The sequence below is a fragment of the Schistocerca gregaria genome, chromosome 2 (genome assembly GCF_023897955.1).
Source record: "Schistocerca gregaria isolate iqSchGreg1 chromosome 2, iqSchGreg1.2, whole genome shotgun sequence".
Taxonomy (NCBI): domain Eukaryota; kingdom Metazoa; phylum Arthropoda; class Insecta; order Orthoptera; family Acrididae; genus Schistocerca; species Schistocerca gregaria.
Window position 1 is genome coordinate 714824908 of NC_064921.1, and position 26296 is coordinate 714851203.

Sequence of the window (26296 nt, forward strand, 5' to 3'; positions counted from 1 at the left end):
AAAAGGAAGAGGTATAAGTACATCAGATCAAAAATGACAGAAGAAAGGAAAATAAAAATTAGGAAGTATAATGCAGCTAAAGACTACAAAGAAAGAGTGCTAGGAACAAAAATAATATGGGGTGGGGGAAGAGGGCAGTTAAAGTAAAAATAGAAGAGTAGATAAAATTCTGCACTTGCAAGAAACAGCTATTAATGGTACACAACTGTTTCATTTCTTCTTCATGTGTAGCGAAATTCTATTTCTTAACAAGTATTACGAGATATTTTCTCAGTCAATTATTTATATTGCCATGAGCAAAATGCTATGCATGTCTATTAAGAGTGTAATACAAATGTAATACGTTACCCACTGCCATTACTTCTGATGTCACACGATGTTACTTACACAACGACGAAATGGTTCACTAACACAGCTAACTTCTATGCAGTACTTGACACTTACACGAGTTGAGTTAGAAGCCCACTTTTAAAACAAAGCCATGACTGTTATTTTACCCTCAGATTTTGCACTCTGAGACAGTAATTCAATCTGACTCAGGTTCAAGATTGTTAATTACTATCTAATAGCAAAGAAAATTTATTATAAACCAAGAAACTAATAGATAAGCTTACTCTTGACACCTTAGATGCAACAGGGCCACAGGCACGACCCTAAAGATTTCTACACCACATGATCATTCACCGATTGCCTGATAAACATCTTTGCTTCCTCCTGATAGGAAATATTCACAAGTTATAATTGGAAAAGCTTAGCCACTATAACGAGTGACAGCACATTGTTGTCTGTGGGCAGAGGTTTGTGTACGCACCAGCTCCCCACCACTTATAGCAACAAGCGGCGGCCATCGCTCTGACGAAATATGGCAGGCAGCTGTCCGGCAACGTTTATGACCTACAAACATGCATTTTGCACTAACTAGAGTACACCGGAAGATTAGTCTCCTTCATAAAACACTCACTCTATCCCAAATTGACAAAGAATTATTGAAATGTAACGTTAAAACATAAAACCTGTTATCAAATAAACAGTTATGCACTTTTCTAATGGTTAAACAAAGTCCAATATTAGACTGCTCAGAGCTCACATGAAACCATTCTGCACTATCCACCATACCAATCCTAGCAGGCAAGCTAAACCTAATAGCTTTCTTTGGGTAAAGGAAAATATTTCTAGTTTCTCACACGACCTGACTCTGTTGTGATTGAAGAAGCAGAACCATAATGGACGTAGTTCTGAGCAAACACAAGCCTACCAGCCCCATTAAAAATTTCAGTTAACACTTCCTGGCAGATTTGGCTCTCTTATCTGTCACTGTATCAGGAGTTATTAACGGAGGCCCACATTTTACATTAAGGACTCTCTCTCTCTCTCTCTCTCTCTCTCTCTCTCTCTCTCTCTGTCTGTCTGTCTGTCTGTGTGTGTGTGTGAGAGAGAGAGAGAGAGAGAGAGAGAGAGAGAGAGAGAGAGAGAGAGAAGCAATTACCGATCGTGTTCAGTAATGCTTCACTCAAATTAAGGCAAGAATTGCCATTTATTTTGTAGCTGCAAACAAGGTATGAGAACTTCAGCATCTGAAAGTGACTATGCGTAACCAGATTATCAATCTGCAGTACTTCCAGTAGCATCCTTACATCACAAAACTTAATTGAAGTGAATTTCGTTCTTTGTTTATGTAACGATAACAGAAAACTACTGAGTATTACAATCTGATATTGAGTCTACCACTGTGCCAACGAGCCAGGTACATTTTCGAACGTGTTTCAGCTGTGTGAGTATTGTTTCACCATGAAGACACAGGACAAGCAGCTCACACTCCAAAAGTATGCTTGCCACCACCACAACACTGGATCCTGCTGATTACAGCACATACCACTCGTATTGTGCCACAGAAACCATGCCGAGCCTCACTTAGCTGCACCATCCAGCACCTTTACATAACACAGTCAGAAAACTTTGGAATACAGCCACAATCTCCCCTTTGCACATCAAAATAGCTTATTGATTGACACAGTTATACGTGTTCTCAAAAAATACCTAAAAAAACCACACTTCAAGCTACTTTTAATGATTTACAATGTCGACTTGCAGTTTTCAGACTTCAAGGTACGTTCGTCTCTGGAAAATCAACTGCCACCACCTGCAAGAATATCCAGTGCAGCACAACAATTCAAAAGATATCGCAGGTAGGTTGAATACATTACCGCAAAGGCCATCGATGATGACTTGCAGTAATAAAGAGTACAAGCACAAAGAAACAAAACACATATTGATATGAGATCATAAATGAATACACCACCCCTGCTCTGCCGAGGGCTGTTGGCAAGCGGGGTGCAATCAGCCCTTGTGAGACAAACTAAGGTGCTACTTGATAGAGAAGTAGTGGCTCCGGTCTCTTAAAACTGATGTACGGCTAGGAGAGTGGTGTGCTGATCACATGACCCTCCATATCTTCATCCAGTGACACCTGTGGGCTGAGGATGACACGGCGGCTGGTCGGTATAGTTTGGCCTTCCAAGGCCTGTTTGGACGGAGTTTAGTTTAGCTTATAAGCAGAAATACATGATGGCAGAGATATTGAGAGAAAAGTTCATCAACAGGTCCTGCTCCAGTTATTACTGAAAAAATACTTGAAAATGCTTATTGTCTTCAGTGTAAGGTTTTTGAGCTCTGTCTGCATGTCTATTTTATTATGTATTTTATCTGATAGTCTCCCCTCCCCCCCCCCCCCCTCACTCTAAGCTTGCCTCCCTACTTTGAAGTGTATTTTTATTATATCAGATATAAAAATGTTGAGTGCAATTAGGGGGCACTCAAACTGAGCTGTGGGGAAATAGCACATATAGATACTACACATTATTGTAACTTTGTTCATTTGAAAATGGCAATTTAGGGAAACATCCCAAAAGCTAGGACATACCTCCTTATCTAAATACTGTAAATTTATTTGCTTTCACTGAGACATGCATGCAGTGCACTTTACACAAAATATACTTTTGGTGCTGAATCCAAGCACAGTGTGGGCGCCATAATGCATGTTACTTCAACAATTAAGGTACAGTAGCAATCCCCAGTAAAATGGGAGATAGCAAAAGATTAGCCCATGAGAACCACTAGCAGATACCTCCACAAAAATACATTCAGAATCATTGTCTTGGTGATACCACAAGCTCTGTCACGTATGTCAAAATACGGCACACTGACTTGCCAAGTTCTTGCTTAGTGGCCATGCTATTGTGACTTTAGGCAAACAGAAACGCCGAAACACATAGTCTATCGATTGACATGAAACTTATACACCCACTGATTTCTACGGTAGATCGAGTAAGCTTTGATTGATTCTGATGACATGTTTATTTATGCTACTGATGGGGCACGGTGCATATGCATCTGTTCTCCTGGAATTGCCAGTCAGCACCCACTACAGCATGCTGCTGCAGTTAATTTTTTTGACCCTCTCACTTTCATTGCTTACCCTATTGCCAAGCTGTCAAGCATATTCTGAATTGCTTTCTTCTGTAATTGAGGATCTAGCTGGATTGATTGGAGCTAATCTCTCCAACAGTACCAAGACTAATGCATTCTTTTCCAGCCCATTATACCAAGGTATTGCTCCTCTCTTTTTGCAGAGATCCAACTCGCTTACTCAGGTCTTGCCATAAGGCATCAACAGTGTCCTAATAAAAGAAATGCCTTACAAAAATGTCGAGTGTTTCACATTTCAGTAATGCATGCCTAAACTCAAGGGATAGGAATACAACTTCATTGCTTGTCGGTTGTCACAAAATTGTGTTCCTTCATTGCTAAGTTTACTACCATACAAATTGCTGAATGGCATACTCAGAATTATTCCAAACGAGTGGCCATTTCAAATGTTATATCTGTGTGTGTAATTCTACTAGTCAACGGCTTCTTTGCATGGATTTGCTATACATATGGCTACTGTAAACCCCGCGAGCCACCAATACAGGTTGTAATACATTCCCATTCAGACAGTGAATACCGTGGATAATGTCAGATGAGTCACTACTTCACAGAAATGGCCCTCCCAATAAGTTAATATATAGTGTTTCATGTAACTGTCTACTCAAATTTTATGCAAATCTGTTAAAAAAACTTTATGGAAAAGTAGTTTTTCGATACCAAGAGTAAAAACAATCTATCTATTTGTAATAAAAATGCTTGATACCTAGTTTGATCAATTGCCAATTATGCCTCTTACAGGCTCATTCTGTATTCGTTCCTCTCACTTACTGTTAGTTTACCCCTGTTTATTGTGAGTCACTTGAGCCTCCATTGATGCTATTCCCGCCTGCGAGTGTTCCAGTTGCTGGAGCTCGACACGCTCCCATACGGCCAGCCGGCCCTCTAATCATCTCGACTCTAGGTCTGTATTATGGTGCCCAGGTGACAATGAACTTCAGCTCAGTTACAGCCCAGCTGGCCACTGCCACTGCACCTGCCACTGCCTTGGCTCCATGTACACGGTCGACTACCGGCTGTTGCACTGACTCTGATGTCTTCGCAAAGTGTGCAGAAAAAGACATTATATTACCAGATACGTCCAATTATGAAGGACTCAAGTGACACCAATGAATAATGAAACTATAAAGTAGAAACACAAACTTTGTACCCCCTGCCCCTATTGCATATTTCATGATCAATTTTTTAAAATGAGAAGTTAAGCCTCCATTAGTTTTAAGACCCCTTTTAAGTAAAAAAACACCAAATGTTCATCGCCTTCCAGGTACATCAAAAGAAAAGCACTGTGTTTTGAAGTGGTCATTAAGAGTGATCAGTATCAGAAATTGTAATGACCACAGACCCATAACCAGCTCTCTTGGAAAGGGGAAGGAATTTTAGATGGTAACGGGTAATAATGGTAAAAATTTTTTTATTGTATTCTACTCCCATCATTTTAACTTGGCCTCAGGCAGTGCCGTGAGCAGTTATGTAAACTACTCTGCAGTACGTCTGACTGGCTCCCACACTATTACATTGTGCCAAGGACGCCGTCATTGTACTGCTGAGAGACTTGCCATCTTTTTGCCACAAACCCACCAATGGGACAAGTGGGTGCCGTCACATGAGGTTCGCAAGAGGGTTGGCAAGGTAACGGCCAGAACAGTGCATGTCTCTCTTGCCTGCCAGCTTTCTTACCCTCTGGACATATCCACAAATCCTTCCTATTGAGGGTGAAATGCTCTTTCCGTACCACATGTGGTTCACTCTGTGGCTGTAGCCACTTTGTATCCCTTAGTGGTGGGTCTTGGGAATAAAACCCATTTTTTCCCTGAATCCTGACATTTCTTTTTTTATGTGTAAGAAAAACACACTCAGATGCCCACCTGATACCATCCTGACATGCACAGTTCTTACGTACAACATCTACAGAGGAAGGGCTAAGCTAATGGAGGCTAAGTCCAGGACAGGATGAGTAGATAATGTATGTAGGAGAATAATTCCCATCTCTGGAATTTGGGTTAACTACAGCTCTAATATAATAATTTTATGAAGGGGATATTGCACTGGGAGGAAGCAATGTTTCCAGCATACAGCCACCTACATCTTGCAAGGCCCTGCATGTACCTATGCATAACACTTTTTAAGTAATAATGATTTGCTAGTGCCTGGCTCCTATCACTTGTCTCGCAGAAATTTCAAATTGCCAATGCGGTGTAAGCAGGCCTTCATGTTTCTAATCATGGTTTGGAGCAGGGGTGTCCAACCTGTGACCCACAAGCTGCATGCAGCTCAAAGCAAGTATCAATGTGACAAGTGAGCACCTATCACATGACCAGTAAAAATTAATTGATTACCTTATCTTCTGCAAAGTTGTGATAAATTGAATATTTTCAGTCTGAAACTCACACCACACAATGCTACTCTCTTATTGGTCCTTCCTGTACTTAACAATACCACCCATACTATGCTATACCTAGACCGCTCAAGTGTCTCATTCTAATAACCAACCAATCCATCAGATGTGCTGCTCTGTTATCTTATGACTAATTAAGTTGCAACAGTGAAACTAGAGATTTAGAGATATATAATGAAATTAATTTATGGAAATACAAGGGAATTCTGTGTAATATCTGTTCAATTGCAATAAAGAATCTTTTTCAGTGTAGTTCCGGTTACTATATTATGATAAAAGTTAGAAATATTCACACAGATTACCATTATTGCCAATGTTTGCTATTTAAAACTAGCATAATTCTGTAAGTACTGTAATTAAAACAGCATATTAATTCTATGATTTGTAATTACTTAAAATGAGTCACTAATTATTGCCATTTAGAATAACTACGAAAGTATGATAGTAGCTGAAAAGTTTGTGGGACAAATGTTGCATGGGGCAATGGGGTCTATAATATGATGGTTTCTTGTTGCTAGATGGGGTCGCTTCAGAAATATGAAGGTCAGCTATGTTTTTTAAATGGGATGCCATATTTTGGTACTTATTTTCTGGTAATGGCTATTGAGATGAATCCAATGAGCGATTCATTGGAAGAATCCTAACGAAATGCAATCTGAAAACAAAGGAAGTAGGTTACAGTATGCTTGTTCGCCCACTGCTTGAATACTGCTCACCAGTGTGGGATCCATACCAGATATGGTTCATGGAAGAGATAGGGAATATCCAACGGAGATCAGCACACTTTGTTACAGGATCATTTAGTAATCGCGAAATCACCACCAAAAGAAAAAAAATCCAGAGGCATCAAGTCTGGCAAACAAGCCAGCCACGACACATCTCCTCCACGTCCAGTCCAACAATTTGGGAATTCTTTCTGCAACTCATGTGCATCAGCGAAAAATGTGCTGGACACCCATCGTGTTGATACCACATTCTGTTCCTTGTTTCTAAGGGTATTTCTTCCAATATCTGACCTAATGTTTCCTGCAGGAATGTGATGTACTTCCTAACATTAAGATTTCCTTCGATGACAACAGGGTCTACGATTCTGCCCTCGAGAATCCCACACCACACATTCACTGACTACGTTTTTTGGTGTACAACTTGTCGCAGCCAACAAGGGTTTTCAGATGCCTAATAACGCATGCTATGAAAATTAACATTTCCATGGTTCCTGAATGTAGCCTCATCAGCAAATAAAATCAAATTAATCAATGTGTCGTCCCTCTGAATCTGAAGTTGAGCTCATCGGCAGAATTCAATGTGATGCATACAATCCATGCCAGTTAATTCTTGGTGGAGACTGATATGGTAAGGGCGATATTTATGGTGAGGCAGAACATGAACAATGCTACTTGGGCTCATGTCAGGTTCCACTGTGATTTGCTGCGAACTAATGCAAGAATCTCTAACCACAATGGCAAGAGTACCAATTTCCATTTCCCCGTTAGTAACTTTCCTTTGTCAGATATGTTTCTGATGCGTTAAAGATCCAGTTGTTCTCAATTTATCAAACACATATTTAAATGCACAATTGTAGGGTGAGTATGTTGAGAATATTTTTCAGCATATAAGGCTCTAGCTCTCACTGAATTTCGTTGGCACTCTCCATAAATGAGAAGCATATTGAATTGTTCTTTGAAAGAATAAATCATTCACATTCCCTTGATTCGACGATACTTGTCTTACCGTTCCTATTAGTGTTTTAGTGCGCAACCATTGAATGGTGTTTACATGTCAACGTCACACCAGATGAATACGCTGTATTTGGCAAATATTTAATATTTGCACGATATATGAGAGAGAATTGTCAAGACGCATGCTTCAATAGGTACCAACGCGATAAGGAATACCAATCCATCCATGATAGGAAGATTGCAGCACTGCACTGATACCAATGGTCACCACTTCGAATACCTTCTGTAAACGCACTCTCATGCCACCTTTGCGACCTTCAAAGACCTTACTGTTACACATAATTGGATTCGTCTTGACAGCTGCTATCAGGAAATAAGTACCAAACTATAGCATCCCATTTAAAAAGTTGACCTTCATATCTCCAACGCAACCCCACCAAGCAACAAAATACCAATGTCATATTAGGGCCCCCGTTGTCCGCTGCAACATTTGTCCCACAAACTTTTCAGCTACTATCATACTTTCGGAGTTACTCTAGGTGGCAATAGTTAGTGACTCCCTGTATATAAAATTATTAATGAAATCTCACATATAAAATAACAAAGTAATTCCTCTAGCTTTTTTAGAAAAAGGAATCAAAGTAATAAATTCTGAATTACTTAAATATGTTAACTGTACCTATGATTGTCCCTTTCTCAGTGTTTATTGTTAGTATTGGGCACATTACGTGCAGCTCAAAAACACCCTTCTTCCAACAGTCCACATAAGTTGAAATTATGGACACCTGATTTAGAGCATGTTCCGTAACTATGTACTGGACAGTTCCACGTTTGTTCATGAATTCAGCCGATTTGATCATTCCGTTTGTAATAGTAACTTTCTTCATTTAATGGGCCCAATTATCTACCAGCAAAGAAGGGAAAGCAGAAAGGTGGAAGGAGTATATAGAGGATCTATACAGAGGCGATGTTCTTGAGGACATTATTATGGAAATGGAAGAGGATGAAGATGAAGATGAAATGGGAGATACGATACTGAGTGAAGAGTTTGACAGAGCACTGAAAGACCTAAGTCGAAACAAGGCCACAGGAGTAGACAACATTCCATTAGAACTACTGATGGCCTTGGGAGAGCCGGTCCTGACAACTCTACCATCTGGTGATAAAGATGTACGAGACAGGCGAAATACCCTCAGACTTCAAGAAGAATATAATAATTCCAATCCCAAAGAAAACAGGCATTGACAGATGTGAAAATTACCATACAATCAGTATAATAAGCCACAGCTGCAAAGTACTAATACGAATGGAAAAACTAGTGAAAGCCGACCTCGGGGAAGATCAGTTTGGATTCCGTAGAAATACTGGAACACATGAGGCAATACTGACCTTACGACTTATCTTAGAAGAAAGATTAAGGAAAGGCAAACCTACGTTTCTAGTATTTGTAGACTTAGAGAAAGCTTTTGACAATGTTGACTGGAATAATCTCTTTAAAATTCTAAAGGTGGAAAGATGTAAAATACAGGGAGCAAAAGGCTATTTACAATTTGTACAGAAGCCAGATGGCAGTTATAAGAGTCGAGGGACATGAAAGGGAAGCAGTCGTTGGGAAGGGAGTAAGACAGGGTTGTAGTCTCTCCCTGATGTTATTCAATCTGTATATTGAGCAAGCAGTAAAGGAAACAAAAGAAAAATTCGGAGTAGGTATTAAAATCCAAGGAAAAGAAATAAAAACTTTGAGGTTCGCCGATGACATTGTTATTCTGTCAGAGACAGCAAAGGACTTGGAAGAGCAGTTGAACGGAATGGACAGTGTCTTGAAAGGAGGGTATAAGATGAACATCAACAAAAGCAAAAACAAGGATAACTGAATGTAGTCGAATTAAATCAGGTGATGCTGAGGGAATTAAGATTAGGAAATGATACACTTAAAGTAGTAAAGGAAAATTGCTATTTGGGGAGCAAAATAACTGATGATGGTCGAAGTAGGGAGGATATAAAGTGTAGACTGGCAATGGCAAGGAAATCGTTTATGAAGAAGAGAAATTTGTGAACATCAAGTATAGATTTAAGTGTCAGGTAGTCGTTTCTGAAAGTATTTGTATGGAGTGTAGCCATGTATGGAAGTGAAACATGGACGATAAATAGTTTGGACAAGAAGAGAATAGAAGCTTTCAAAATGGGGTGCTACAGAAGAATGCTGAAGATTAGATGGGTAGATCACATAAGTAATGAGAAGGTATTGAATAGAATTGGGGAGAAGAGGAGTTTTGGCACAACTTGACTAGAAGAAGGGAATGGTTGGTAGGACATGTTCTGAGGCATCAAGGGATCACAAATTTAGTGTTGGAGGGAAGCGTAGAGGGTAAAAATCGTAGAGGGAGATCAAGAGATGAATACAATAAGCAGATTCAGAAGGATGTAGGCTGCAGTAGGTACTGGGAGATGATGAAGCTTGCACAGGATAGAGTAGCATGGAGAGCTGCATCAAACCAGTCTCAGGGCTGAAGACCACGACGACGAATTATCTACCAATTCAGCACCAATGAGGCACCATCAGTATAACCACACGAGTTTTGTGTTCACAAATTACACAAAAATGACCATGAAGTTCAGAAATTCTAACACTCACAAATAGCTGAATGCAAGAACTGCTGTAGACTGGTTGGAGATGTGGCAGTTTACAGTGTATTAAGAAACAGGAAACAACTGTGGGGCATTATATATATCTAAGCTAGTATTGAACTCTAATGCATAATAGAATTGTTGTTAATGGACAGTGGTCGAAGAGTTACTCTGAAGATGAACAAGTAATGATGTAACATGCATGTGTCCAATACGAATGATTTTTGAACATGTCTTCAAGATATATTGTCAAAGAATAGTTTGTGGCAGCCCATCAACTTCGTTCCATAGGCTGGGATGAAACCATTGTTGTAAGTGCTGTCCTTACTGATGTATGAATATCACCTCTATTTGCTATCTTCTGAATGTCAGAGTGAGAAAGCACTTGTTCAGTTGAACAAAAATGGAGGCAAAAAATATGCCACAGTTAAACGAACTTTCACAGCTGTCACCTGATTAAATTTTAGGAAACCAAAGAACGACTTAATTGATACTGACAAGATCAAGTGGAAAATCTACTAGAAGATACAACCTTTCCCAAACAGTATTGAGTCTTTATAGCTGTTTTATTTGACTACAACTTCACATATACCAGTAAAGACGAATCACGAAAATAAGTGTGCCAAAGTTTGCAGGTCCTTTTATCAGAGCAAGTTTCTACCATCCCATCACTGCCCTATACCTATATCAGAATATTCATAAATGAAAAAGTGTTTTTGATTGCACAATTTTATATTCCAGCAGCTGCTAAATTTCTGATCCTTGCAATAGGGGCAAAGACTTGTTGTTACCATGAACTACATGCCTGAATGAACAAAAAGTATGTGCCTAAATGACAACAAATGAGGTTTAGGAAAAACTCAACAGTGTGGTTATTGATCTCTTTGTCTTCTTAATGAGCCAGAGTTTTGTGTGTAATGTAGACAGTCTGATCAAGAGGAGGTGTTATGTCACAAGACGTGACTTACAGAGATCAGTGAACTGAAAGTATTGATAAAATAAGATGGAGAAAATGTGCTGATGAAGAGATAGCAGCAGCAGAAGAAGCGTGTACCCTAAATATCTTCCACAACAAGTGCTAGTGTGAAAGATGTATTCTCCAGTTTCCTTTTTTCCTCCCTCTGCATTGACATTGGAAAAAAATGAAGTCATTGGGTGATAAGGGCTATTTACATTTATTTCAAGTGCAAGGAGGTAAGATTTGTGGATTGATGTCTCGACTGGAATGGAGCCTAGCTTGGACTCCCATTTCTATGGGGCAAAACAAATGACGGGTGTTCCCTCCCTTCCAATTCCACCTCATTAGTCAACTATTACAACAGAAAAAGTGAAGTGCTTTCAGTGTGTCATCATCTAGAAACTATGGCAATGGCATGTCATGAAGTAATCTATGCTGTAGGTAGGTCAAGTGAATACCACATCTCTCTCTCTCTCTCTCTCTCTCTCTCTCTCTCTCTCTCTCTCTCTCTCTCTCTCTCTGTGGAACAGGCAGATAAGTTACAGAGGGAGAGAAAGAAAGTTTATTTGGTGAATGTCTTTTAGCCTAACCACTGTTGTTCTCCATGGTTTAAAACATACATCAGAAGGCGGACATTGGGGATCTGGAAACACATTGCTTAACACAGATGTTTTGATCTATATGTTAACAGCATACAATTAAAGATAGAATACATACTTCAACATGGAGACACTTGTGCCATGGCTGAGAAAGAAAACAGTATTTTTTTAAAATCTCATCCCAGCACATTTTTATGGGTTTCAGTGAGATTTTTTGGGTTTCTTTCTGTGCTGATGATTAAATAGTTCAATTTAAATTCATATGATTAATTTATTCAAAACAATAACCCCTTCTTACAACAACTATATTTGTGCCTCATCTCTTACACTGCCAGCACTGCATCCACTGACAAAATCATTTCCACCTACACAGATATTTGGCCCAAATTAAGGAATAATTTAGGACAGAAACGATCTGAGAAAATAGTGAAGATTGATAAATTTCTGCACTTAAATAAATTGCACTTTGCAGAAATTATGATTCCATATCAAGTTAAAGTTTTTTTCTGGAAGCAAACATGTTCTATAACTGTGTTTCTTATATTGTACGAAAAGGTAAAACACAATACTGATAAAATAAATTCTTGTGGTGGTAAGTAGTTGCCTTCAAAAATTTGACGACTCTATAATTTTTGGAAAGCTAACTATGAAATATTTTGTATGGTAATATTCATAATTAAGAACAGTTATTTTAACTGACTTTTTTGGGTTGGATTAAATTACAACAACCATGTCTTGTGCAGAAGTCCAGTTTATTGACATTGGTGGTTAATTATCTGTTTGATTTTGACTTAAGGTAGAGCGAGCATACTTTGTTCTGTGGATTCGGTAATGAGTGTTCGTTCCAACAAAAGTGTCACGAAAGAGATAAAGCAAACGAGGGGACGCTAGAGGTGTTCAGTCAAGTAGTTACAAGGATTCCCCAATGTGATGCACAAGGTCTAGTAGGCCTAAAACAGACAGAGTTACTGACACATAAGGAAATCAATGGCTGGTAAAATTTTAATATAGTTTGCCAATTTGCTTCCCAAGCAGTGTTTTCAAGGAGGTGCAGGGCACTTCATTTTGAACTGCTGCACATGGTGAAGCAGCAGTCCTAAAAAGCTAAATTCTTCTACCAGTTCTGACAGATTGAATTCAGAGTATCGGTGGGCAGACTGAATGCTGTTGAGGTGCATGCCCCAGAATTTCGTAGGTGAAAAACTATATCCATGATTCTGGGAGCATGTCCATGTCTTCTCAATTGTCACTTGATTATATTCTGCTGATCATATTCTGTCTAATCAAATTTTGTTAAATGTCATCAGGATACTTTGTTTGCTTTAACCACGGAGGTGGTGAAGCATTTGTTGTGTATGGTACCTGGGTTTGGGAGATATCTTTATACAGTGCTAGGGCACTGTTTCAAGCCCAGTCTGTGAAAGGGCTTTTATTCGTCTCTGTCAGGTGTTTAAAAACAGAATGTACTTTCTGTTAAATTTCAATATGAAGTAATTTTTTTGAAGGCTGATACTTGGCATGGTATGCCATGAGTAATTCTACTTGTGTAAAAAGGACTGATTTGAAGTCCTCCTCAGTCTGAAACTCCAGGTATTCCAGCTAGGAAAGAATGTCCATTGTGTCTAAAGTTGTCTGTTGCATGTGCATTCATTGAAGCAATGCACTGTTCCCAAGAAACCCCCTTCTGTTCCATAAAGCTCCTCAAATGTTTCTGTTGGTCTCAGCTATTTCTTGAGGCCATCATGACAAAATGTGTGTAGAGTTCTTAGTTTGTGTACAACTAAACAATGTCTCACATGTTCCTTTGGTTCTCAAATTACAATGTTGAGCATCAACAGATGTAGCAAATTTAGTTGTTTGTAACATAATGGAGTAAGGAAGTCTAAGGTCTTCGTTTTTCTAATTCTAATATCTTCCTGAAAATCATCCAAGCTGCCGGATACTCAGAAACCAACCATGCATCTACAGAGACATGAGGTGCAATTTGCATGATATGCTGCGAGATGATGTGGCCATTTGGATGCCATTTTAATAACCTTACTTTGCACTTGTCTCATGACTGAGAATGCTTAAGTGATACAATGTATCTAACATCGCCTTTGAAAATGACGGCATACTGAAATGTGTAATGTTATTGAACAATTAAAGTGTGGTCAAGACATAAGTAAAGTTATTAAAAACAGGTATGAGGGTTTCAAATAAGACCGACTATATATTTTAGTATCAAGAAGCTGCACAGAACCTTTCTGTGTAAAAAATGTGGAAAATGTCATAAGTTATCTGTTTTGGCTTGTTAACTGTTACGCTTTATGAGTTTCGAAACATCAAATGTCTATCTCACTGTTTATGCATGGTGTAACCACACTTACACGTTCCTGGCACCCTTTGCTGGAAGTTTCCTAGTTTTATTAGTACAGCCTCTGCCAGTTACCCAATGAAAACATAATATTTAAATTAGAGAACAGATCTGCTATCCTCCTCCCTTTTATGCCAAAAGTCAATGAAATTACAGACACTTTTTCTAAACTTCATATTGTAAACATCAATAATCGGAGGCCTACGAGGGCCCACAATTTAAAATAACCTAGTTGTGGCACAAAACTTAACTGCTAGACACACTTCCACTCCATTCTTCCCCATGGACGACAGTAAGATAAAACGTTATGACTGAGTCTCTGTGTCCTACGGAGAGTGATGACACCTATTAGAACTGATTCAGAGCCAAAATTATATGAAACAGCTGTATCACCTTTCCAATAGGCACATCTTTTGTCCCTGCTGGTACAAGTATCTTCGCAAGATAGCCCTCCTCTGGTGTTTCAAATCCCATTGTAGCCTTATCAGTTTCTATTTCTGCCAGCAAGTCTCCTTCATTCAGCTTGTCACCTGGAATATAATGAAGCCAAAGAACAAATGAAGCAAAGTAAACCTACAGAGCAAAGTAATGAAAATAATGTTCCGCAGTTAATTATTGCAAGCTCAGTTTCTATGATTACCACTCTCCCACTAACACCCATTATACAACCAATCATTCTGCAATATTCTATCCCTCAAGCTGATATTGTATTTTACGGACTATAAGATGCCTTTTTTTCTTAAAAAAATTGCCTCCAAAATTCAGGTGCATATTATACTCCAAATTAATATAAAAATGTGCAGTGTTTGATTTAAAATTCCTGCCAGTCTTAAAAATGGCCATTTATTCAATACCGCGGAAAACCAGTGTGACACTAAGCAATATAGCGAATATGGAGAAAACTACTCGACATTTAATGCACCATGTAACATAACTGTTGCCATGAAAGGCGCTAAAACTGTAACTATAAAAACAAGGGGGACATGAAAAAAATGCACTACATTGTTGTTTTTTCATGTTGTGCTGACAGTACTAAACTTAAACCAATGATCATTTTCAAGTGCAAAACAATGCAAAAATTTTCTGAAATAACACCATGTGGTGGTGTTCACTTACATGTCAAGGGTTGGATGTACAAGGCTGATATGCAATTACGGAGTAAGAGTGTGGGAGAGATACTATATTGGATAACAGTTCTCTTCTTGTGCTAGATCAGTTTGGTAATCATTTGGAAAATTCTGTGAAAGACAAATTGCGACATGGAAATACAGAGCTTGTTGATATTCTGGGAGAACTTAATTCACAACTGCAACCTCTTGACGTAGCAATAAATAAACTATTTCAAGTGTATATGGGAGAGGAATGTAACAAATGGATGATGGATGAAACCCACCAAGAATCCACACCAAAGGGAGATATGCAACGACCTACAATCAAACAAAGGTGTCAGTTGGTTGGTTGGGTGTGGGATTGAAGGGACCAGACTGCTAAGGTCATCGGTCCCTTGTTCCACGATAAAATCACACGAAATAAAAGCTATCAGTCGTTAAAAACGGAGAACTGAGACAAGGGACGACACAATACAAGAAAGACAGACAAAGACCAGACAAACGGAACTAAAATCACACCGAGTGTGAAGGTGGTTGGCCGACCATGAAAATAAGGAAAAGCCAACCACCAAATGACATTAAAACCCACAGTTTAAAACCACAGGCCAAAGGCCCATGTCAATACAGGAAATAAAAGGACAAACACTCAAATCATACGATAAAAACCCCCTGCCCGAATAAAACTCAACACGAGGTCCGCCATAGCAACGTCATCACATAAAAGGGCAGGGAGGGTATCAGGCAGTGCAAACGTCTGCCTGAGTCCTGTTAAAAGCGGGCAGTCCACCAAAATGTGGACCACCGTCAGAGCTGCCCCACAGCGACATAGCGGTGGGTCCTCCCGGCGCAACAAATGGCCGTGCGTCAGCCACGTGTGGCCAACGCGCAGCCGGCAGAGGACGACAGAGTCCTTCCGAGAGGCCCGCATGGAGGAGCGCCAAACACCGGTCGTCTCCTTCACCGCCCGAAGTTTGTTGGGCGTGGGCAGGTTGCGCCACTCGTCACCCCAGGCACCAAGCACTTTCTGGCGTAAAAGCGACAGGAGAGCACACTCCATAAGGCCGAGTTCCAGAGCCGGCGAACTCACTGCCTGTTTAGCCAGCGTGTCAACCCGCTCATTGCCCGGGATGCCGACATGACCTGGGGTCCAAACAAAGAACACGGAGCGGCCACAACGGGCAAGAGCATGGAGTGACTCGTGGATGGCCATCACCAGACGGGAACGAGGAAAGCACTGGTCAAGAGCTCGTAAACCACTCAGGGAGTCACTACAGATGACAAAGGACTCACCTGAGCGGGAGCGGATATACTCTAGGGCGCGATAGATGGCAACAAACTCGGCAGTGTATACACTGTTCCCGGGTGCCAGCGACCGTTGCTCACAATGATCCTCTAGAGTAAGAGCGTAACCAGTGCGACCAGAGACCATCGAACCGTCGGTATAGGCCACGGCAGATCCGGGAAACTCGGCAAGGAGAGAAACAAAGCGGCAGCGGAGGAGGGACCGAGTCTTTAGGACCCTGTGCCAAATCCAGCCGAATGCATGGTCGGTGCACACACCAAGGGGGCAGACGGAGATTTGCCCGGAAAACAGGCGGGAGAGGAAAAAACTCAATCCCACACAGTAGAGCCCGGATGCGAACCGCGATCATACACCCTGACCGGGGCCGCCTGTCTGGAAGATGGACGATCGAGTGCGGGAACAGGAGACTGTAGTTGGGATGCCTTGGCAAACTACAAATGTGGGCAGCATAAGCGGCCAGAAGTCGGTCCCGCCGGATCCGCAATGGAGGAACACCAGCCTCCACAAGTAAGCTGTCAACAGGGCTTGTCCGAAATGCTCCTGTGGCGAGTCGGATCCCGCATTGATGGATGGGATCCAGCAATTGCAACGCTGATGGCGATGCCGAACCATAAGCCACACACCCATAATCAAGGCGGGACTGGATCAGCGCTTGATACAGCCGGAGAAGGGTGGACCGATCGGCACCCCATCTGGTGTGGCTAAGGCAACGGAGAGCGTTTAAATGCCGCCAGCATGTTTGTTTAAGCTGCCTAATATGAGGCAGCCAAGTCAACCGGGCATCAAATACCAGTCCCAAGAACCGATGCGTCTCTACCACAGCAAGAGGTTCACCGTCAAGGTAAAGGCGTGGCTCAGGGTGAACCGTGCGACGCCGGCAGAAATGCATAACGCAGGTCTTAGCGGCCGAAAACTGGAAGCCATGCGCTACAGCCCACGACTGCGCCTTGCGGATAGCGCCCTGCAGTTGGTGCTCAGCAACTGCAATGCCAGCGGAGCTGTAGTAGAGGCAGAAGTCGTCTGCATACAACGAAGCTGCGACGGACGATCCCACCACCTCAGCGAGCCCATTGATCGCAATTAAAAACAGGGAGACACTGAGGACAGACCCCTGTGGGACCCCGTTCTCCTGGACCCGGGAGGAACTATGGGACGCAGCAACTTGCACGCGGAAGGAATGATACGACAGAAAATTCTGAATAAAAATCGGGAGCGGGCCCCTAAGACCCCACCCATGAAGTGTGGCCAGGATGTGATATCGCCAAGTCGTATCGTACGCCTTCCGCATGTCGAAGAAGACGGCAACCAGATGTTGGCGGCGTGCAAAGGCTGTACGGACGGCAGACCCTAAGGAGACCAGATTATCGACGGCAGAGCGGCCTTTACGGAACCCACCCTGAGACGGAGCCAGAAGGCCTCGAGACTCGAGGAGCCAACTCAAACTCCGGCTCACCATACGTTCTAGCAACTTGCAAAGAACATTGGTGAGGCTTATGGGGTGGTAGCTGTCCACCTCCAGCGGGTTCTTGCCAGGTTCCAACACAGGGAGGACGATGCTTTCTCGCCATTGAGACGGGAACACACCCTCAACCCAGATGCGGTTGAAAACATCTAGGAGGCGTCGCTGGCAATTCACAGAGAGGTGTTTCAGCATCTGGCTGTGGATGCGGTCTGGTCCAGGAGCCGTATCAGGGCAAGCAGATAGTGCACTCTGGAATTCCCAGTCGCTGAAAGGAGTATTGTACGACTCCGCGTGGCGCGTGTGAAAGGAAAGCCTCCAACTTTCCAACCGCTCTTTCCGGGAGCGGAAGGCCAGTGGGTAATTTGTAGATGCGGAACACTGAGCAAAATGCGCTGCTAACCGGTCCGCAATCGTGTCGGAGTCAGGACACACCACTCCATTCAGCGAAAGCCCAGGGACAGAGACAGGTGGCCGATAGCCATGGAGTCGCCTAATCTTAGCCCAAACCTCCGATGCAGAGGTACAGACGCCAATGGTGGAAACATACCGTTCCCAGCACTCCTGCTTCCGTTGGCGAATAAGGCGTCGGGCACGGGCACGGAGCTGTTTAAAAACGATGAGGTTCTCCAAGGACGGGTGCCGCTTATGGCGTTGAAGAGCCTGCCGGCGATCTCTAATCGCCTCTGCGATCTCGGGCGCCCACCAAGGCACAGTCCCCCACCGAGGGGACCCGGATGAACAGGGAATCGCAGATGCCGCCGCAGAAACGATGCCGGTGGTGACCGACTGAACCACCGCATCAATGGTGTCATGGGAAGGAGGTGCGATAGTGGCGAGAGAGGAGAACAAGCCCCAATCAGCCTTATTTAGAGCCCATCTGGAGGGGCGTTCAGAAGAGTGACGCTGTGGTAGTGACAGAAAGATGGGGAAATGGTCACTACCACATAAGTCGTCATGGACACTCCAGTGGATGGATGGTGAAAGTCCGGGGCTGCAGATAGAAAGGTCGATGGCCGAAAATGTGCCATGGACTACGCTGAAATGTGTCGGCTCTCCCGTGTTTAAGAGGCAGAGGTCAAGCTGCGAGAGAAGAGTCTCGACATTTCTACCCCGGCCAGTAATCGCGGCGCTACCCCACAGGGGGTTATGGGCGTTAAAGTCGCCCAGTAACACAAAAGGAGGACGCAGTTGTGCTATCAATGCAGCCAACACATGACGCGAGACATCACCATCTGGCGGAAGATACAAACTGCAGACAGTAATAGGCTGAGGCGTCCACATCCTTACAGCGACAGCCTCTAAAGGTGTGTGAAGAGGTACACATTCGCTGTAGACAGAGTTAAGGATGTAGACGCAGACTCCACCAGATACCCTCTCATAAGCTGCCCTGTTCTTGTAATAACCCCGATACCCACATAGGGCAGGGGTCCGCATTGCCGGAAACCAAGTTTCCTGTAGGGCAATGCAGAGGAGAGGGTGACTGCTGATGAGTTGGCGAAGCTCAGCAAGGTGGTGGAAAAAAGCGCTGCAGTTCCACTGGAGTATCGCTTTGTCCATGTCCGAAAAAGGCGTGAAGGGACCGAGGAGGCAGATCACGCCACTGGGTCACCTGCTGCCACCGATGGAGGACCAGTACAATCTGCTTCCATGGTGTCTGAGGATCCGGCGAGATCCTGGTCCTCAGCGGACGCCCGGGTCTCCACCTTATCCTCGGACGCAGGGCCTGTAGGGAGCAGTAGGGTGGATGCCGCCGCGTGTGCCTTGGCCTTAGAGGTCTTCTTCTTCGTCTTGTCTCTCTGGTCCTTGGGTTTCATTGGCTGGGAGGGTTCCAGCGAGTCAGTCTCCGGGACGGAGGAGGAGCGGGAAGTCCTGCGACCAGCCGCTGGTCTGCTTTTCTTCCATTGGCTGACGTCACCCTTCCCAGAGGCGGAAACCTGGGAAGGAAGGGACCCAAGGGACCCTTTCCGTGCTATTCGAGCCGGGGAAGTTTGAGGCTTCCCCAGCTTAGAAGTGGGGACTGATGTCCCCGATGGTTGGGGGGTTGCTGCTCCTGAGGCAGGTAATGCAGGAGCAGCAGGGAGTGAAGTGCCCCCCCACCATCAAGGGGGCAGGTGTAGCATGCCGGCTCTGAGAGGTGGCAGTCTGAGGGAGAGCTAATGGGGCCATAACAGTAGTAGCCGCGGCGTAAGAGGCAGTCATTCGAACAGGATGGAGGCGTTCGAACTTCTGCCTGGCCTCAGTGTATGTCAGGCGGTCCAGGGTCTTATACTCCATGATTTTGCGCTCTTTCTGGAAGATCCTGCAGTCCGGCGAGCAAGGCGAGTGGTGCTCTCCGCAGTTTACACAGATGGGAGGCGGAGCACATGGAGTATCGGGATGTGATGGGCGTCCACAATCTTGACATGTGAGGCTGGAAGTACAGCGGGAAGACATATGCCCGAACTTCCAGCACTTAAAGCACCGCATCGGGGGAGGGATATATGGCTTGACGTCACAACGATAGACCATCACCTTGACCTTCTCAGGTAAAGTATCACCCTCGAAGGCCAAGATGAAGGCACCGGTGGCAACCTGCTTATCCCTTGGACCACGATGTACGCGCCGGACGAAGTGAACACCTCGCCGCTCTAAATTGGCGCGAAGCTTGACATCGGACTGCAATAGAAGGTCCCGATGGAATATTATGCCCTGGACCATATTAAGACTCTTATGGGGCGTGATTGTAACTGGAACATCCCCCAGCTTGTGACAATCGAGTAACCGGCGGGACTGGGCGGAAGACACCGATTTGATCAAAAACAAGACCGAGCGCATTTTGGACAAGCCCTCCACCTCCCCGAACTTGTCCTCTAAGTGCTCGACGAAGAACTGAGGCTTCATGGATGTAAAGGATTCACCATCAGCTCTCGTACACACCAGGTAGCGGGGCGAGTATGTTTCGCTGGCATCCTTAGTCTTTCGTTCCTCCCATGGTGTAGCCAGGGAGGGGAACGATTTGGGGTCAATATGTAGTTGCGTTGTATTGAGCCCTGGAACGCTTAGAGACTGCTGGCGGCTGGCCGCCAGCAAGAGATGATGTACCACGCTTCATTGCGGGTCATCCGCCCTGATGCCACCTACTCCGACCAAGGGCCCTCCCCACGGGCGCCACCCAGCCTCAGCAACGACCACCTGGCAGGATGGCCATTGCCGGGAGTCCCAATGCCCCAAGGAGATAGGCATCTACTCCTTGGCATACGTGGGGAGTTAACGGCGCTGGCATCAGCAGAGCGATCCCTGTGTAGTCAGGGGGCTACAACCAACAGGGTACATGGCGGCCCCACCACAACGGACTGGCTACCGTGCTGGATTTCAGGTGATGTAGTCCAATATCGTCATGGGCGCATAAAGCGACACAGCATAGCAGACTGCAATAAACTGCGCCCAAGAACAAATCCACGCCCAAGAGATGGTAGGTGAGCGGGACTGCTAAGCGATGACGACAAACCTGGCTAGAGATGGTAATGCATGATGGACACATCGCTCCTTGTAAGGCACCCTTCCCCAATCGGCTCGCTCTTCGGAAAATTTAGAAGGATGGAGGTCAAACCCGTTAGGGGACCATCTCACAAGGCTAAAACGTTTGAGACTCCTTTTAGTCGCCTCTTACGACAGGCAGGAATACCGTGGGCCTATTCTTACCCCCAAACCCACAGGGGGTCAAAGGTGTCAGTGAATGAAGTAGTCATGGTCTACAGTGAGAGAAGATATTATTGTTAATCTTTCAAGAAGTGTAGCATACATGACACTCTCGATGGCTGTGAAGAGCATCTTATATGTGAAGAGGATAACAATGACAATAAAGGGGAGGAGTAGGAGAAAATAAAAATGGTAAAAATGTCATCTCTTAAAAAACTGCTTAAAAATGAAAGTATGTCTTATAGTCATTAAAATACGATATGTGAAAGAAAATCGATGAAATGCTAAAAAAACTACAACTAAACTAATCACAAAACAAAAATAAAATGAAATACAGTACACCCATCACTATTATTTATCTCTATTAATTTTGACAATTATGAAGATTTCTGGAAGGCAGCAACATTTGGTAAGTCAGTGTTAACAACAGCTGCCATGCCGAATGACCGCGGAGCACCTGTCGTGGCCACTCCACAAGCTCGAAAGTCTGAGATTCAGTACATCATTCACACAGTGCTAAGTGTCACTGTACAACATTTGGTTCTCTTTTGCTTAGTTAATTTTTGCTTTTAACCTGCATCCAAGACACCAACATTTGAAACAAGTGTTCCAAGAATGCATGACACTGTAAAACAGCTTCGTAGTTATGGTGCACCATTTGTAATTTCATTGTTGCACTTTATGCAAAGTAAAGTAGAGATGCCTAAACAATATGATGAGACAGTAATTTGTTGGAGAAGTACTAGCATCTTGGTAAAAACCTCCAGATTTCCAGATGGGGGCAATTTCAAAATACTGCAACATTTTGATGAGTGTCATACTCATCATCTACTGGTGAAGTATATTGTCCAGCTGGCAGGTAGGGAGGGAGCTGAGGCTACAGTGGTGGGGGTAGTGGGTGCTCTATTCGCGTCTTTGTATGTGGATTCTGGCTGCATCTCATGAGCACGATGGTGCTGGTCATGCTCTTGTCCTATTGCTGCTAATACCAGATTCCCTACTGCACTTCGCTGGCATTCTTTCTTTTTGATGAAAAGATTGCCGCAAACCTGTATTTCAATGGTTTCCTCTACAACACAATCCCAACAGCCGGTTGCTAGTAAAGCACCTTGATGTTCTGCAAGTCAAAGCTGTGATCTTCCTTGAGGCTATTTCTGCTATTGCTGTGTCCCAGTTGCACATATCTGATGTGCTCCAGGCGGCGTTTCAAAATACAGTGCTGCGTTTGCCCAATGTACTACTGGCTGCATTTGCAGACGATGCTGTATATTTCCGGTTTGTCATTATTCAGAGCCAGGCCATTCTTTCATCTCCAGTGGTGGTCAGAAGGTGGTATTTATGTTCAATTTTATGGGTAGCCTTGCAATTTTGGCTGAGGTTGGTCCCAGGTATGGGAGCAAAGCAACTGCTTTTCTTTTTCGTCTTCCTCTTCCTGTTGTCTTGTCTCTTCTTGAATGCCAAACTAATCTGTGCTTCATTGTGCCATTTTTGCAGAATACTTCCTCCAGCAGTTTTAGTTCACCTGGGAGGCTTCTTCCTTTATCACTGATGACATGCAGTCAAAACTGTCTGCTGTTACGGTGCATGGTGGCAGCTTATTGCATGCAGGTACAGGGGGGCTGTGTCTTCTTTCCATATACTGAATGGTCTAGTGTACCACCCGCTTCTTCCTTATTAGTATGTCGAGGAAAGAAAGAAAGAACCAATTCTCCTCTATTTCCACAGTGGAGGCAATGTTACAACAGGTGTTTTTAAGGGGGTCCAGAAATTTGTCCACTGCCTGTCTGCCACATTCCCATACCACAAAAGTAATATCGACATAGCATAAGAAGTGCTTGGGTTTCTGGTTAGCAGGTTGAAGAGCCATCTCCTCACAGCGTTTCATGCAGAGGTTCGCAATCCCTGGAGCCAGCAAGGATCTCTCAGCCATTCCATTCATCTATCCATAAAACTCTCCACTGCACTTCTAGTAGATGGTCATCAGTACATGTACAAAGACAAACTAATTGCAGCTCGAAATGTTGAGATAGCAGTGCCAATGAGTCTTATGGAGGTATTTTTGTGAACAGTGATGTAACATTGAAACTCAAAGGAGGTTCTCTTAGTAATAACATAGCCTTAAGTAATTTCACAAAATTGGCCAAGTTCTTAACATGATGACAACAGCTTGCCACAAGGGGTTTTAGAAACATCGTCAAATGTTTGGTCAGTCTGTAATTATGTGAACTGATGGTGTCTAGTATCGGTTGCAGAGACACCTCTTCCCTGTGGATTTTCGACAGTCCGTACATATGTGGTGTCACTGGCAGCCTGGGATACAGTCAGTTCTTCACTGCCTCTGGTCGATCTGAATTCTTCAGCAGGGCCTCAGTTTTCCTTGCCATCACTCCTGTAAGCCGAATCCTGTAGCAGTAAGCCAATTTTATGACAGTAATTGTAGATGTGTATAAGCACTGTTGCAATTCCTTTGTTTGCTGGAAGGACAGGGCCTGCATCATCATTCAGCGATTAGATAGCCTCCCATTCTGCTGCCGTCATGTTCACTTTTTAAAGTCTGAACTTGTTGATGACCCTGCAGGTTTCCTGCCAGTTCTCCTCTGCTTCTTCCCGAGATTTCCTACATACCGCTAATAATGTCCTGTTTTGGTATGGCCCTTTTGCAAAAAGCTAAAATTTTAGCTGCATCCAGTACTTCATTTGTCAAATTTACAATAACTCTGTACTCACCAAGGGGCAGCAGAACGCACACATAAAAGATGGTTGTAATTGGCAAGCTTTCATAGCCAGTGGCTCCTTCTTCAGGCAGAAGGGGAAAGAAGAGAGATGAAGGAAAAGGACAGGAGAGGTCTAGGAAAAAGGGTAAACTTCAGGAAAGTCACCAAGAATTGCGGGCCAGGGGAGACATACCGTACAGAATGAGAAGGAAGATTTTTTATCTATCCAATTAAATAATTTTGTGAATAACTGATTGTTTTCATTGTTACAGTAGTTTTGATGTTGTCTGCCTCCTTGTTGGTTGTCTGAGCACCAGACAGTCTGTCAAAGTTGCTAAGCAGTTTTGTGGCAGCATGTAGTTTCTGTACTTTGCTGTCTGTGTTAAGAGCTTCAGTCCACCCACTCCCCGGTATGTGCCGGTAGTGTCGTTGCCATATGCAGGTGGCATGCGAACAGAGTACATGCATTCTTGCCCAGCTCTTTCCGAGTAAAGCGAATGCTCTCCCTCACTGTGGCCATGCCTGTGCATCATAAAATGCAGTTAGTCTTCTGCAATTTCACTGGGTGTCATAGTTATGCAAACTGTGACAGGATGTCATCTTAATGTCACTGAAGGAAAGTGAGTGTGCTTAGCAATTTCCCTTTCCTGGTGCATTCCTTCTGCAGTTGTTTGAAGCTGCATGTTATCTCCTACCCGTACAGGTGCCGTTTATGTGAATGTGGGCTCCCCTAATACACTGTTAGTGAAAAGCTCTCAGGTTTCCAGCTGAGTGACAGTGTCAAATTATGTTGCGGTATTTTAACAGAGCCACCCAGCTAGAAACCCAAGAGCCTTCCACCAACAGTATACCCCGGAGAACCTACATTCACATAAAATACTGGCATCTTTGTAGTTCAAGTTGAACTGAATTCTTTTTACACATTTACAATAGTGCCATCTGTAGATATTACCCTCTCTGTGATCAACAATCCCATCATGAAACCTTAGCTGGAGAAGTATAATGGAAAGTCTGTTCCCAACCAAAGCAATTTAAAAATGCCTCTGTATGAAGAAAATGTGTAAAAAATAAGATGAGTAGTAGCTGATCAAGTGTGTTTGGTTCTAGATGACAGCACTGGCAGACAAAACATCTCTATTGAATATTCTAGTGGACCTCCTGAATGGGGAACAAATGAAACCCATGCTTTTTTAATTTCATCTCTTGAGAAAATAGACAATGCCACTGTCATGCTAAATTTTAATATTTCATGTTTTGTGTTCTGGCCTCACGGAGTCAAATATGATCAAGTACAGCCAGTATTTACAGATCAAGTTTTTTACTCATTATTTTAATTTTACAATCACACACCTACGTTCTTTAATTTAAAACACACGAACTGAATTGTGCACACTATTTACTGACATTGAGAGTTATCAAAAGAGGAATACTCTTGTGTGACTGAATTTTTATCTTGCACAAAGAAAATCTTGAAGAAATCTGCTGCCAGAATACAAAAGTACCCGCAAATTACTGAGCATCCTTTACCACCTTCCCCTATTATCAATAACAGGGGTACTTTGTTGAAAGCGTCAGTGTTATTATCGACCATATCTGTCCCTCCTGTGGCTTACCATGATTTCCCTAAATTGCTTCAGGCAAATGCCAGGATTGTTCCTTTGAAAGGGCAAGGCTGACTTACTTCCTCATCATTCCCTAATCCGATGGGACCGATGACCTAGCTGTGGGTTGACTGAAGCGTCCGATCCCACCCGTCGGCTATGACCCGTGACGTAAGGCGGCTGTTGTATGTGATGTCACGACGGAGTGGAATTTAGTTTGTGAGAGTGACATGTTTGTAGGTGTCGCTTTGATGTGATTGGTGGCACTCTCTGGTGGTGTTAGGTGATGTTTTTGGTTTAGTTTGCGTGTTTATAGGTGGCGTATTGTTGC

General features: G+C 43.3%; 1 protein-coding gene across 1 annotated transcript in view; it reads right to left on the reverse strand.

The window, feature by feature from the left end:
• The window catches only part of LOC126334843 (dihydrolipoyllysine-residue acetyltransferase component of pyruvate dehydrogenase complex, mitochondrial), a 68428-nt gene that overhangs the window by 39357 nt on the left and 2775 nt on the right, over nucleotides 1-26296 (reverse strand). The window contains exon 3 of the mRNA XM_049997510.1: nucleotides 14492-14628. Within this exon, the coding sequence (XP_049853467.1) occupies nucleotides 14492-14628 (137 nt within the window). The remainder of the gene's footprint in view (nucleotides 1-14491; nucleotides 14629-26296) is intronic.